This window comes from Otolemur garnettii, unplaced genomic scaffold (assembly GCF_000181295.1).
Source record: "Otolemur garnettii isolate 467f Iridium unplaced genomic scaffold, OtoGar3 scaffold00056, whole genome shotgun sequence".
Taxonomy (NCBI): Eukaryota; Metazoa; Chordata; class Mammalia; order Primates; family Galagidae; genus Otolemur; species Otolemur garnettii.
In genome coordinates, this window is record NW_003852451.1 from 2,688,816 (window position 1) to 2,701,074 (window position 12,259).

Genomic DNA, 12,259 nt, shown 5'->3' on the forward strand with positions numbered 1-12,259 from the left:
AAAAAAAAAAAAAGAATATGATGGCATTGAAGGGTGTTACCTCTCCATGTAAGTAAGAGAACAAGCCCAGTCAGAAATACCTATCTAGGGGGCATTACCATCCCATCAGGGATGTGTCGTCTTAATCATTATGATAGCCAGCCTAACATATTTATCTTGTGAACTAGATTTGGAGAAAATATAATGAAATTTACTTAAAACCTTGATATAATGTTTGAACATAAAACTATTATTAAGGGAACAGCAATTCTTTTGAGATAATGGATTATAAACAACTCCAGGGACAGAAAAAGTTGGCTAGAACTAATTTCAGCCTACTCTTACTTACAAATAGTTCTCCAAATGTTTAGTAAATAACAAAAATGTCTAATAGAACAGCAAAATATTTTATGAGCTTCCCATTTGTGTATCACCCATGAAAAGTTTTAGCAGAAGAGGTTCTTTTTTGATTAAGATAATGAAACTGGTGTTCGGCACATTAAAAGCCTCAACTTACACATTATACGAGATATACATGTAACAAAATGTTTATTATTTTGAAATTTAAAAAAATTTTTAAAAAGATAATGAAACTGTTTATCTCTGTGGTCCCATTGACTCTTAAGTTTTCTGTTTTAAGTTGTCAATTTTCTTTGCTTTAATATTTTCGGCAGCCCTCTGTTGCTATTCTTTGATATTTATGAGATTTGCCTACAAGGTGCAGCCTCGAAACTGGCTTCTGTTCGCATGCCATGCAACAAATGAAGTAGCCCAGGTCATCCAGGGAGGACGGCTTATCAAATATGAGTAAGCATATCCCAATTTAATTTTGTTCTGAGGAATTGGGGAGAATGAAACTAAATGATCCTCTCTTCAGGGATACCAGGGAACTTGGAAATGTGTGTATAGATGTGTTTTTATAACTGGGGAAACTGAACTTAACAACACATGAAGTCGGCTGACAGCATCCCAAATCAGATCTGAGATCTAAAATGCTCCAAAGTCTGAAACTTTCTGCGGACCAACATGACACCCAAAGGAAATGTTGGTAGGAGCATTCTGGATTTGGGATTAGGGATGCTCAACTAGTATAATACAAATATTCCTAAATCTGAAGAAATCTGAAATCCAAAACACTTCTGGTCCTAAGCATTTCTGATAAGGGATGCTCAGCCCTATTACTGTTTTTATAAAATTCTAAGTTGAAATATATGTTCTGCAAGGCCTTTTTAAAGCTATCCAGAGCCTTTTATTTCTCATTGTATTTTTCTTTGTGTTTATTTTCAGGATGTCTAAAAAGGCATCTGCATAACAAGGGAAATGAAGAACTGGCTTTTAAAGGGACAGCATCACCAGCTACGCTGCTGAGTCACAGATTCCATCATCACAGTCTTGCTAGGGAAAATAACGCTGAACGCTATTTTTACTAACCGTACTATTTTTATAGAGATAGCCGAGAGTCTGTAAACTAACTCTCTGCTGCCTTACTGAATATTTTACTTCTCTTCATAAAGAGTAGCTCAAAATATGCAATTAATTTAGTAACTTCTGATGATGGTTTTATCTGCAGTAACATGTATATTATCTATTAAAATGTACTCAGTGAAAAACTGAAGAAAACAAAATTTGTAACTACTAGCAATTAAGTTCTCAGAACTCTGGACTTTTTCATTAATGACAGCAAGACAACCAACAGCTGGCCACAACCTAAATTCTTATCCCTGGTGTTTAAAAATGTTATCTGTGTATTTCCATGCAGTGTGTATATTGAGATGCTGTAACTTAATGGCAATAAATGATTTAAATATTTGTTAAATTAGTATGATTAAATATCTTGCTACAGTTGCTAGTAAACTACAGACTGAATCTGAAAAGACAATTATAGGTGAGAAATGGAATGCCTTGAAAATTAAAATGGAAGGAGGCAATGCGGGCGGGAAGGGGAGCTTCTTCAGGAAGCTGGTCAGGGTGAAGGCTGGAAACATCCCCCAGTCACTGTGTCTACAGGCCTAGCACATGGGCACTGAGCGTCCCTTTTCTGCCTATGAGGAGTTGACATAGGTGATTTCTGTGGTGATCTCTGAACCCCGCTGTTTTCCACAGTGAGACTGCATTCCTGCATTCTGGGGACATGCCAGGAGCACTGCAGTAGGTCCGGGAGGAAGCTGATTTGTAGAGAAGGGATAAAGCCCTTAGTTTAGGTAGGAGAACTGTTCCCAGAGAAGTCTGACACATGACAGGACGTCGCCTCAGAACACAGTCCAGACTTCTGTTCATGTTATGCAGTTACGTCATGGTTTACAAGAAGTCCAGCTTGGGCTCGGCGCCTGTGGCTCAAGTGGCTAAGGCGCCAGCCACATACACCTACAGTGGCAGGATCAAATCCAGCCCGGCCCACCAAACAACAATGACAGCTGCAACCAGAAAATAGCCAGGTGTTGTGGCGGGCGCCTATAGTCCCAGCTACTTGGGAGGCCGAGGCAGGAGACTCACTTGAGCCCAGAAGTTGGAGGTTGCTGTGGGCTGTGATGCCACAGCACTCTACCCAGGGGGACAGCTTAAGGCTCTGTCTCAAAAAAAAAAAAACAAAAACCAGAAGTCCAGCTTGAACCCGAACACTGTTTCCCATTCTCTTGCAGTGGCAGACAGGACAGCAGAGCAGCTGGCAGGGAAGCCTGGGGTCAGGTAAGTCAGGACTCCTTAGGACACCTCTCTGTCTCCCAGTCCCTCTGAGGAGCCACTATTCTGTCACTTTTGTTTCCTTTTTAAGTAAGGTGCTATGCATTTGACAAAGCTTTGTCACACGTATCCTCAAAAACCTGTGAAGCAGGCAGGACCTTTATAGAAGAGGGAACAGGTGTTAGAGCAGTGACACAATTGGTGCTTGGCAGACTTGAGGCACTGTGCCCGCCCTGGGGCTTCTTTTCTTGCCAACTGGGACCTGCCAGACCAGGACTCCCTCAGGCTCATTCTTCACAGCTACCTAAGGTGGAGTTGAGGTCAGGTTAAAGGAACTAGTCTAAGTTAAACCTACTTGTTCTACTTTATGTAGTATACAAACAATGCTGCCTGCATAAAATTCAGAGTCACAGATACTGATTGTAGCAGCTGGAAGCCTCACTCCTTCCAGAGTTAGCCACTGTCAGGTTTTGTTGGTTTGGCATCTTTCTCTTCCTTTTGTCATCTTGGAAAAACTGCCATCCTGCAGGCCATGAGCACTGAGTAAGGAGCAAGGGGATTTTCCACACTCGCTGCAGAAAGATTTGCCAGGTCTCAAAGAGGTGATCCTGTAGGTCAGCCCAGCTGGAAGCTGGAAGCTGGAGGAGCGCTGGGGTCCAGCAGCAGATACTCCAGGAGGTAAGTGCAGGAAAGGCTCTGATAACAATCAGGGCAGCAAACTGGTTCAGTGAACTTTTCTCATACTCCTGAGAAGAAAATATGGAGAGAGGCCAGAAGGGCAACTTCTGCAAGCCAAAAGCTTCATGCAGGTGAGAAACAAGGCCGTAAAAACCAGATGCAGTCAAAGCAGGTGTATTTGGGAGTCGTGCAGAGTCTGTGTTCTTAGGAGGAGCCTATGAGAGCCACAGCTGCTGTCTGGGCCCAGCCGAAGTGGACTGGTCACGCACCTGGCTCACCGGTGGGCTCTCCTCACACAACACCCCGAGTACTTGCAAAGACAAAGGCAACGATGCAAAATGAACCATTAGAAGTAGTGGGGAAAGTGTGTGAGATGTTTGTACAGTGGTAAGCGGATTCCTAATTTTGTGTAGCACTGGGACCAATCATGGATATTCCAGAACAAGATCTTTAAGGTTCTTGGTTGCTTTAAGCTCATCATGTCTCATGTTTAACGTTAGCAGAAAGGACACTCAGAACAACTGGGGATTCACTGTAGAAGCGAGAGCCTTGTCAAGAGACTGACCAGTTAGTTAAATTCCGTTTCCCACTGGACTCTGGGGCAGAAGCCTTCCTGACAAGGCTGAGTCCTGGGTCCTGGGCACATCTTGCTGCTCTTTCATCTTGGAAATTCACAGAGCTCAGTCTTCTGGAGACAGATGAACTGTATCACTACAGTATTTGGTAAATGTTTGGTCTCTACTAAGAGTAAGCATTATCCTGCTTAATCCTAAGGACTAGAAATCAAATCTGGTCTCATCAGTATACTGTCAGAGCAGGTGTTACCTTGGCGTTTGGTATGTGCTAATGGGGCCAAGCGCTGCAATGCAGGTATATTCATATTAGCCACAGGACAGTCAGCACTGAAGAACAACCACACGTGAAAATGCAAAAACTCACGGACTGGTTTGATGTAAAACTTGATTACTTTAAAAGCCCCAATACTCAAAAATTTTAATTTCCATATTAATATTCTCCTAAAAATAATTCTCAAGGACTCAGAATATTTTTCTTTTTTTGAGACAGTCTCACTATGTCACCCTTGATAGAGTGCTGTGGTGTCACAGCTCACAGCAACCTCAAACTCTTGGGCTCAAGCCATACCCTTGTCTCAGTCTCCCGAGTAGCTGGGACTACAGGTGCCAGCCACAATGCCGGCTATTTTTTGTTGAGGTTGTCATTTGTTGTTTAGCTGGCCCGGGCCGGGCTTGAACTCGCCACCCTCAGTGTATGTGGCTGGTGCTGTAACCACTGTGCTACAGGTGCCAAGCCAGAATATGTTTCATTTCAAATAACAATAAATACAGAGAGTTCAAAGATGCAAATGAATTGAGACTAACTTCAAGACAAAGTTGATACCAACCGTCAACACTAAAGTGCCCTGTTGGTTCAACTACAAAGGCAGCTTTTTCTTTCCTAGGTTATAATAAATGCATGGGGCCAACATGACAATTGGAAAGTACTTCCTGCACAGCTAAAATGTGCAGCCTGGACAGTGAGTCCTGGCACCGTGAAGTGAGCCCACAGGCTGCGTGCACAGCTTGAGCTGCCAAGGTGAGGAAATGGTTGAGAAATCAACAGCCTTTAGTTTTGTAATTCTGCTCTGACTGCAACTGGCTTGGTTCTTCCCTCACTCCATGTAGTTCTGCCACTCTGAGCCTCAAGTTGGGTTCAATTGCTTTGTCTTTGTATGTTGTTACCTTGGCTCTCAAAGATGTTTTCTTGGATTAGTTTGTGTGGATAGTGCTCCCGAGGACACTCTGAAATTGCATCATGTTGCTGAGAAGAGATCCAACAGCCTCAAAAACAGTCATTGGTGCTTTAAGGTTGGGCAGAAGTGAACGTGGAGATTGCATCACAAGCAGCAAAGACCCAGTTGCCTCTGACTGTGGCCCTGGGGAGTGTCGAGAGAGCAGAGGCTGCGGAGGTCTGTGGGGAGACATGATCTGAGGGTGGAAACAGGAATCCAGGCCCGTCACACAGGACTCCCTGAGCTTTGCTGTTGTGTTGTTTCGGGCAGATACACAGAAGAGCTGGGCGAGGTGTAGCTACTCCCCAACAATTTCATCATCAAGTTTATCCCAGGGCACGCTCTGCCCTACCCCAGGCCTGCACTCAGCAATCCTCAGCCCATGGCTGCTCTGTCCATACTCCTGACAAAGGGCAGCACTTGGTCCCATCAGTATCTGGAAGAGCCATCCACCTGAGGCAGATGTGACATTATTTAGCCAATTACTTACAATGGCACCAAAACTAGTAATTCTGCTAGGATGGCTCAGTGGTGGTTCTGTTTCTAGTTATTAGACAGCCTTGCCTCAAGTTGAGTTGACTCCACTAATTAAATGTATGCACTTACATGTGAACATGGGCCCTAGTGAAAAGGCAAGGTAAATGTTCGTTTCCTTCCTTCCCTACCCTATTGAAGGAATTGGTGTAATAGCTACATCAGTTGTAACAAATCACTTTTAATTTTTTCTGCTTTGAACATCCTAATAGACTCATTTTCATAGATTTAATATTTCTATCAACTATGATTATTCTTTTTGGCCCAATAGTCACACCTTTGGCCACTAGGCCTCTTTAAAGGTATCCTTTTGATAGGATTCCATGAATCTTTGAACACCCCCATGTTTTCTGGTACGAAAGGATTTCTGCTTACCCTGTCCCTCGCCAGCCCCGACATGCAGAGTTGTTTCTCCAAGGAGCTCTGGCTCCTTTATGAGAATTGGTGTGTGTGGCTGACATGCAGGCTCTTGGCACTCTCGACACTGCGAGAGGGATTCTGCTTCTTGGCCATTTCAGTGGACAATGCTAGAAAGCATTTTCTAATAATTTCATGTTGATATTTCCACTTCTGTTCTAATACAGAATTTCTACTTAATTTGGTTTTATAATTAAATGTCTTTTCTCTTATACTGAATAGCATTATTTCTAATAACCCAAACTCTTCACACTTGTTTGCTTTATCCAACAATATAAAGAAAAATAATTTCATAATAACACCATTATTGCCACAATGAACTACTAAATAAAAGTTCAAAATTTATTTTTTGTTCCTTAGAATGCATTTTCAAAGTATGTGTGTTCTAAATTCACACGAAACAATCTTTTACTCCATGCAAGGTAAGCACTCACCCAATGTAGAGTTTAGTACAATTGTTTGTTTTTATTTCCAGTGTGAAGGTTTTGCAGGGCTAGAGGTCTACCAGTGATCTTTGAGATGATCCAAGCACCTGAGTAATGTAGTCTCTGTAAGTGCCCCACTTCCCCATCATTAAGTCGGTCTACTAATGAGTTCTGGCTAAACAAACCAATTCTACCCCTTACTATTTAATTTCTAGTACTATTAGAGCCTCAATATTTTTTCTTTTTAATCTTATCTTGAAAGATTATCTTCTGGAAGTTTTATCTTGTGTCCTTTTCAAGTTTCAACTTTTCTCTTTAAAGAAAAATAATTGTGTCCTACCAAAATATATACCATGCTACATATTTTCTCACCAACGCTTAAATTGTACAAATTCAAATAGTTCCCCCAGTCAACATTCTCTTGACCTTGTATGAGTCAGCATTTAATTTTCCTCTTGGGGGATTTTCAGGAAATAGAAGGTATGTTAAGATCCCACACGATGAGCAAAGGTGACCAAGGTAAACACAGCTCTTTGGGTTTTGCCTGGAACCTTCTCTTCATTCACAAGTCAAAATGCAGACTTTATTGTCTATTTTCCAGTACAGTGAAATACCCTTCAGATAGTTCACCTACCTCAGATCGTTCAGTGACTACAGTTATCTGCTTAAAAACAAGTAACAAGAAAACTAGGAGTTGTGCGTGGCCAAATGTGCTGTTTGAGACAGCAACACCAGCACTGAAGGATCGGTTTTGCCAAAGTTGCTGTGAGAGTGATCACGGACCCAGCTGGAGGCTAACATGTGCAGGGCTGAGTTTCTTCATGTCTTTTCAATTCTGGCCAAGAGAGATGAAGCAAGACTACAGGGCAGCGCTCTCCTCTGAGAAAGGAGTCCAGCAGCATGGCCCAGTCACTTGGGCAGCCCTCGCTCTCCCCAGGTCTAATACACTTCTTATTTAATAGACAAAATCTCACACCTGTAAACCTAGCACTCTGGCAGGCCTAGGTGGGTGGATGGCCTGAGCTCAAGGGTTAGAGACCAGCCTGAGCAAGAGTGAGACCCTGTCTCTAAAAATAGCTGGGCCTTGTGGTGGGTGCCTGTAGTCCCGGCTACTTGGGAAGCTGAGGCCAGCGAATCGCTTGAGTCCAGGAGTCTGAGGTTGCTGTGAGCTATGACCTCACAATAGATGGATGAGCAGATCTCAGTTTTAAAGTTTTGCTTCATCCACATTTACACTTCCTTCTAAAAGCCCTTCTAATTAAGAATGTTAATGTCATAATTTTTTATTATAGTTTTCAAAAAAGTTGCTACTTAGAGCATAGAGTGACTCTTTAAAAATAATTATGGTATATTAGTCAATTGGGGTATGGGGAATGCATCTTAGGCAGCTGCTTTTTCTAGAAAAATACTATGAAATCTCTCTAGATCAGTGGTTCTCAAACTTCCTAATGCCGCAGTCCTTTAATACAGTTCCTGTGGGTCACAACCCACAGGTTGAGAACCGCTGCTCTAGATCAACAAGATACCGTCTTAGTATCAAGGCAAACTTCAAATGTTTTAAAGTAGTCTGAAAAAATTTTGAACATATGAGGGAAAACTCTACAAATGTTATTTACAATTTAAAAGGAATATTTTTCAGAGAGGAGAATAAACAAACCTTCATAGAAATGTGCATTTTTTTCCCAAATTGATATTAACTGCCTTAGACTAGACACATTTTTTTTTTTTTGGAAAGACAGTCTCACTATGTTGCCCTGGGTGGAGTGCCCTGGTGTCACAGCTCACAACAACCTCAAGCTCCTGGGCCCAAGCGATTCTCCTACCTCAGTCTCCCAAACGGGCTGGATCCAAACCCGCCAGCTCCAGTGTATGTGGCTGCACCCCAGCCGCTGAGCTACAGGTGCCAAGCCCAATTAGACACACTGTGGGCCAATCTCTCATCAGCCCTCAGGCAATACAAAAAATGTTTGCTTGTCTCCTCCATCAGACTCCTTGGGAGTTTTGTAGTGAATATTTTTCATAATCATAGCCCACAATAATTTAAATGATCTGTACATATTATTTTAGGAAGTTCCTGAACTTCCTTTTTATCAGCCTGTCTCCCAATGCATATGCACCTCCCTTACAGCTAGAAAGCAGAGCAGTGGCCCAAACTTGGCCAGTCGGACACATACAAATAACACTCTAGTCTGGAAGCATCCCAAGGAAGCAGGCTCTGCAGAACATCTCATTTGTTTGTCTGCATGTAGCTTTTGTAATCAAGCGGCGGTCAGTTCTGGCAGCAGCAGCCCGAATTTTAATCCGGCGGGGGTGGCGGCAGTGACCGCAGCTTTCTCCTCTCTCAGGTCACACCACTGTCTGGGTGTGGTCCTATAAGCAAAGTCTCGAAACTGGCTCCTATTCTGCAACACAACATGATTTTGTGAGTGACTTCATATATTTTAGTAAATTCCTTTTCTTCTTAAACTGGTCAGAGAAGATTCTGTGATTTGCAATTAAGGACTCTAACCAACCTCAGACAAGTAACATGACTTACTCCTGGTCATGTCCACAACTCCTGGTGGGAAATCAGAGGAGGTGATGTGTGGAAATGGTGCAGTGCAGTATCCTCTCGGGAGGCCACAGGATCTGCTTCCTGCCTTTTGGAGACCCAAAGACTTTTTTTTTTTTTTTTGAGACACAGTCTTACTTTGTTACCCTTGGTAGAGTGCTGAGGCATCATAGCTCACATCAACCTCAGACTCTGGGGCTCAAGTTATTCTCTTGCCTCAGCCTCCCAAGTAGTTGGGACTACAGGCGCCGGCCACATCACCTGGCCACTTTAGAGATGAGGTCTTGCTCTGGCTCAGGCTGGTCTCGAACCTGTGAGCTCAGGCAGTCCACCTACCCTGACCTCCCAGAATGTTGGGATTACAGGCGTGAGCCACTGCATTCGGCCAAGCCCAGAGACTATTATCAGCACCCAGAGTTCTGCAAGCATTTAAAGATAGATTTAAGATGGAGATGGATTATCTCAGTATGTTTGGGCTGCTATAACAAATGTCACGATTAAGTGGCTTACACAACGTTCATTTCTCTTAGTTCTAGAGCCTAGGAAGCCCCAGGTTGCCAGCAGATCTGGTGTCTGGTGAGGGCTGCTTCCTGTTTTGCTGTCTTCTCACTGTCTCTTCACATGGAAGAAAGATCTAGAAAGCTCTCTGAGGCCTTTTTTATTAAGGGCACTAATCCCACTCATGAAGGTATCACTTTCATGACCTAATCACCTCCCCCAAACCCCATTTCCTAATACCAGAGGGGGTCAGCACTTTAATATATGAGTGTTGGAGGACACAGGTGGTAAACTAAAATAAAATCCTAAGCTCCTCGGCCAATTTAATGGACCCACTCTTGGCCAAGAAGACCAAAAAAAAAAAAAAAACCCTTATGGAGGTGCCTGTAGCTCAAAGGAGTAGGGCACCAGCCCCATATGCTGGAAGTGGCGGGTTCAAACCCAGCCCCAGCCAAAAACTGAAAAAAAAAAAAAGAAAGAAAAGAAAAAAAAAACCCTTAAAAACGACTCCCTGGCCACAGAAGGAAAGGAGGTCTGACACACCTTATTATATACCCCCCTCCCTTTTGAAGTTAGGATATAACAACTGATCAACATTAATGTGCACAGAGATCTTAAGACTGACAAATCTGGTTCTTTGTGACTGTAAGTTACAAAATATTAACAGGACTTAAGGTCATGTGCATGGGTGAGGGAAAACTTAGCCTTTTGGCTGAAAGATCAATTCACAATTGAGGCAGATTAACAAGAGAAATGTTTATTTCCAAATATCATGCATATGGAGGGAACCACAAGAGTGATTACACAGCCTCTCAAAGATGGTCAAATACCTTCAGAGATGCCTTTTAGAAGGGAGGTGGAGAGTACAGCAGGTGGTTGACAGGGAGGATGAATGGGTGGAGGAAACAGTCTGACTTATAAATTAACCTGAGAGGCAGGTATTGTGTTTTAAATAATTTGAGGCACATCTTCTAGCATTTAGGGGAAAGAAAGGGTGCCCCTCCCCACTTTGATCTTTTCAACAGGTCAGTTTGGTTTTATGTAGATACAGGGAAAGCCCCTTCCAAATGCTGTCTGATCTAATTCAAATTATTCTTTATACCATGGAGTCAGAGTGTCACCTTGTTGAACCTCAGCTGAGAATGTGTGATTTGGACAACTTCAATCTTTCCCCACTCTGTCAATGTCCACAACTGTTGACTTTGGGGTAACAGGTACATTCTATCAGTTAGTGCATTTGCAAATATGGAACCTATGAATACTGAGATTGTAATATTATTTCATTTAATCCCCGTAACAGCCCTACAAGGCAGGAACTATTTTCACATATGAGAAAATGGATCAGAACATTGGGCTGACTTGCTCCAAATTCCACAAGCACAGAATGGTAAAGCAGGATTCCACACCAGGCCATAAGATGAGAGCCTACACTCTTAATCATTTCATTATTTCCATACAGCTATGCCTTGAATAAGCTATTTTTCAGGAAACTGATCTTGACTCATAGGGTACAATAAGTAAAAAAGCCCAGACTGCATCCTTAAACCATCAATATTATTTCCTAAAAATAAAATATCTTATACTTGGCAGTCCTCAGGTTACAAATGAGATGGGTTATGTAGGTTTGTTCCTAAGTTGAATTTGTATGTAAGTTGGAACAGGACATTTACCTACTACTTGGAATAGTGTCTGTTCGTAAGTGCAAGTTGGATGTTTGTAATTTGGGGACTGCCTGTACTCAAGTACAGGATGAACCATCAAAAACGGCCCTTTTTCTGTTCTGCTATTTTAGTTGAACACTGGCAATTTCACATGGTTCAATCTCATTTATCCTTGGAAAGCATTTTTTCCATTACTGAGGTGTCAGTTTGGTTTACCTCGTTCCATATGGAAAACTAAAATTACTATACTTGAAAAGGAAATCTGGAAACATTTATAGATGTACTTATGGGTTATTAAATAAAAGCATATAAGTTTATTATTTTACAGATTGTATCATCTATTTTTTCAACTTTTAAAGTAAAGGATGAAAGGATAAAATGTCGCACGGCATTATGAACAGACTAAATATTAACAATTTCTCCCTAAAATGGAGATGCTGAACTGTCTTATCAGAGGAAGTATATGACCTGCTTTGGGGGGGGGGGTGTCTTATAAATATTTTTTAATCTAGCTGACATTAAATAAAATCTCTACTAAAGGCAATGGGACAATGAGAGTCTTTGGGGTCCAAATTTTAATAGATTTTAGGGAAGAAACAGAGGAGCTGAAGTAGTAAAACAAAATAATAAGATACTTTTATTACTATCTCTCCAAACCTAAAAGCAAACGGAAGACCAAAACCTACCGCTTAATGACCTCGGAGTGGTACATCCAAGATTCTCGGGAGCCCATTCGGGACAGGCAGCTCTACTTTTTAATCGCCTTTCTTAAGTACGGTGGAGAATGACAGAGGAAAAGGTGCCACTTCCCCACCTGCCAGCGTTCGTTCCCCCAGCACCGGCCTGAGAGCAGCAAACACTCGCTGGGCGGCCCGCGCAGTGTGTACGAGAGCTACCTGCAGAGAGGGGCTGACGAGCCAGTCCTACGTGGGCCGGGTCAGCAGCCAGCGCGCACCTGCGGCACCGCAGACGCCGCCGGCTTCGCAGAGCCGACCTGCCCTGCTTCCCGGCGGGGGCCGGCCTGGCGCTGCTTCGGCGCCCGGCGCGG

The 12,259-nt window shown here is 42.8% G+C and overlaps 1 protein-coding gene across 1 annotated transcript in view; it reads left to right on the forward strand.

The window, feature by feature from the left end:
- Positions 1-1,829, forward strand: part of MPC1 (mitochondrial pyruvate carrier 1) — a 20,138-nt gene extending 18,309 nt beyond the window's left edge. The window contains exons 3-4 of the mRNA XM_023514638.1: positions 606-786; positions 1,267-1,829. Coding sequence (XP_023370406.1) covers positions 606-786; positions 1,267-1,291 — 206 coding nt within the window. The 3' untranslated portion in view covers positions 1,292-1,829. The remainder of the gene's footprint in view (positions 1-605; positions 787-1,266) is intronic.
- The last annotated feature ends 10,430 nt before the right edge of the window (positions 1,830-12,259 follow it).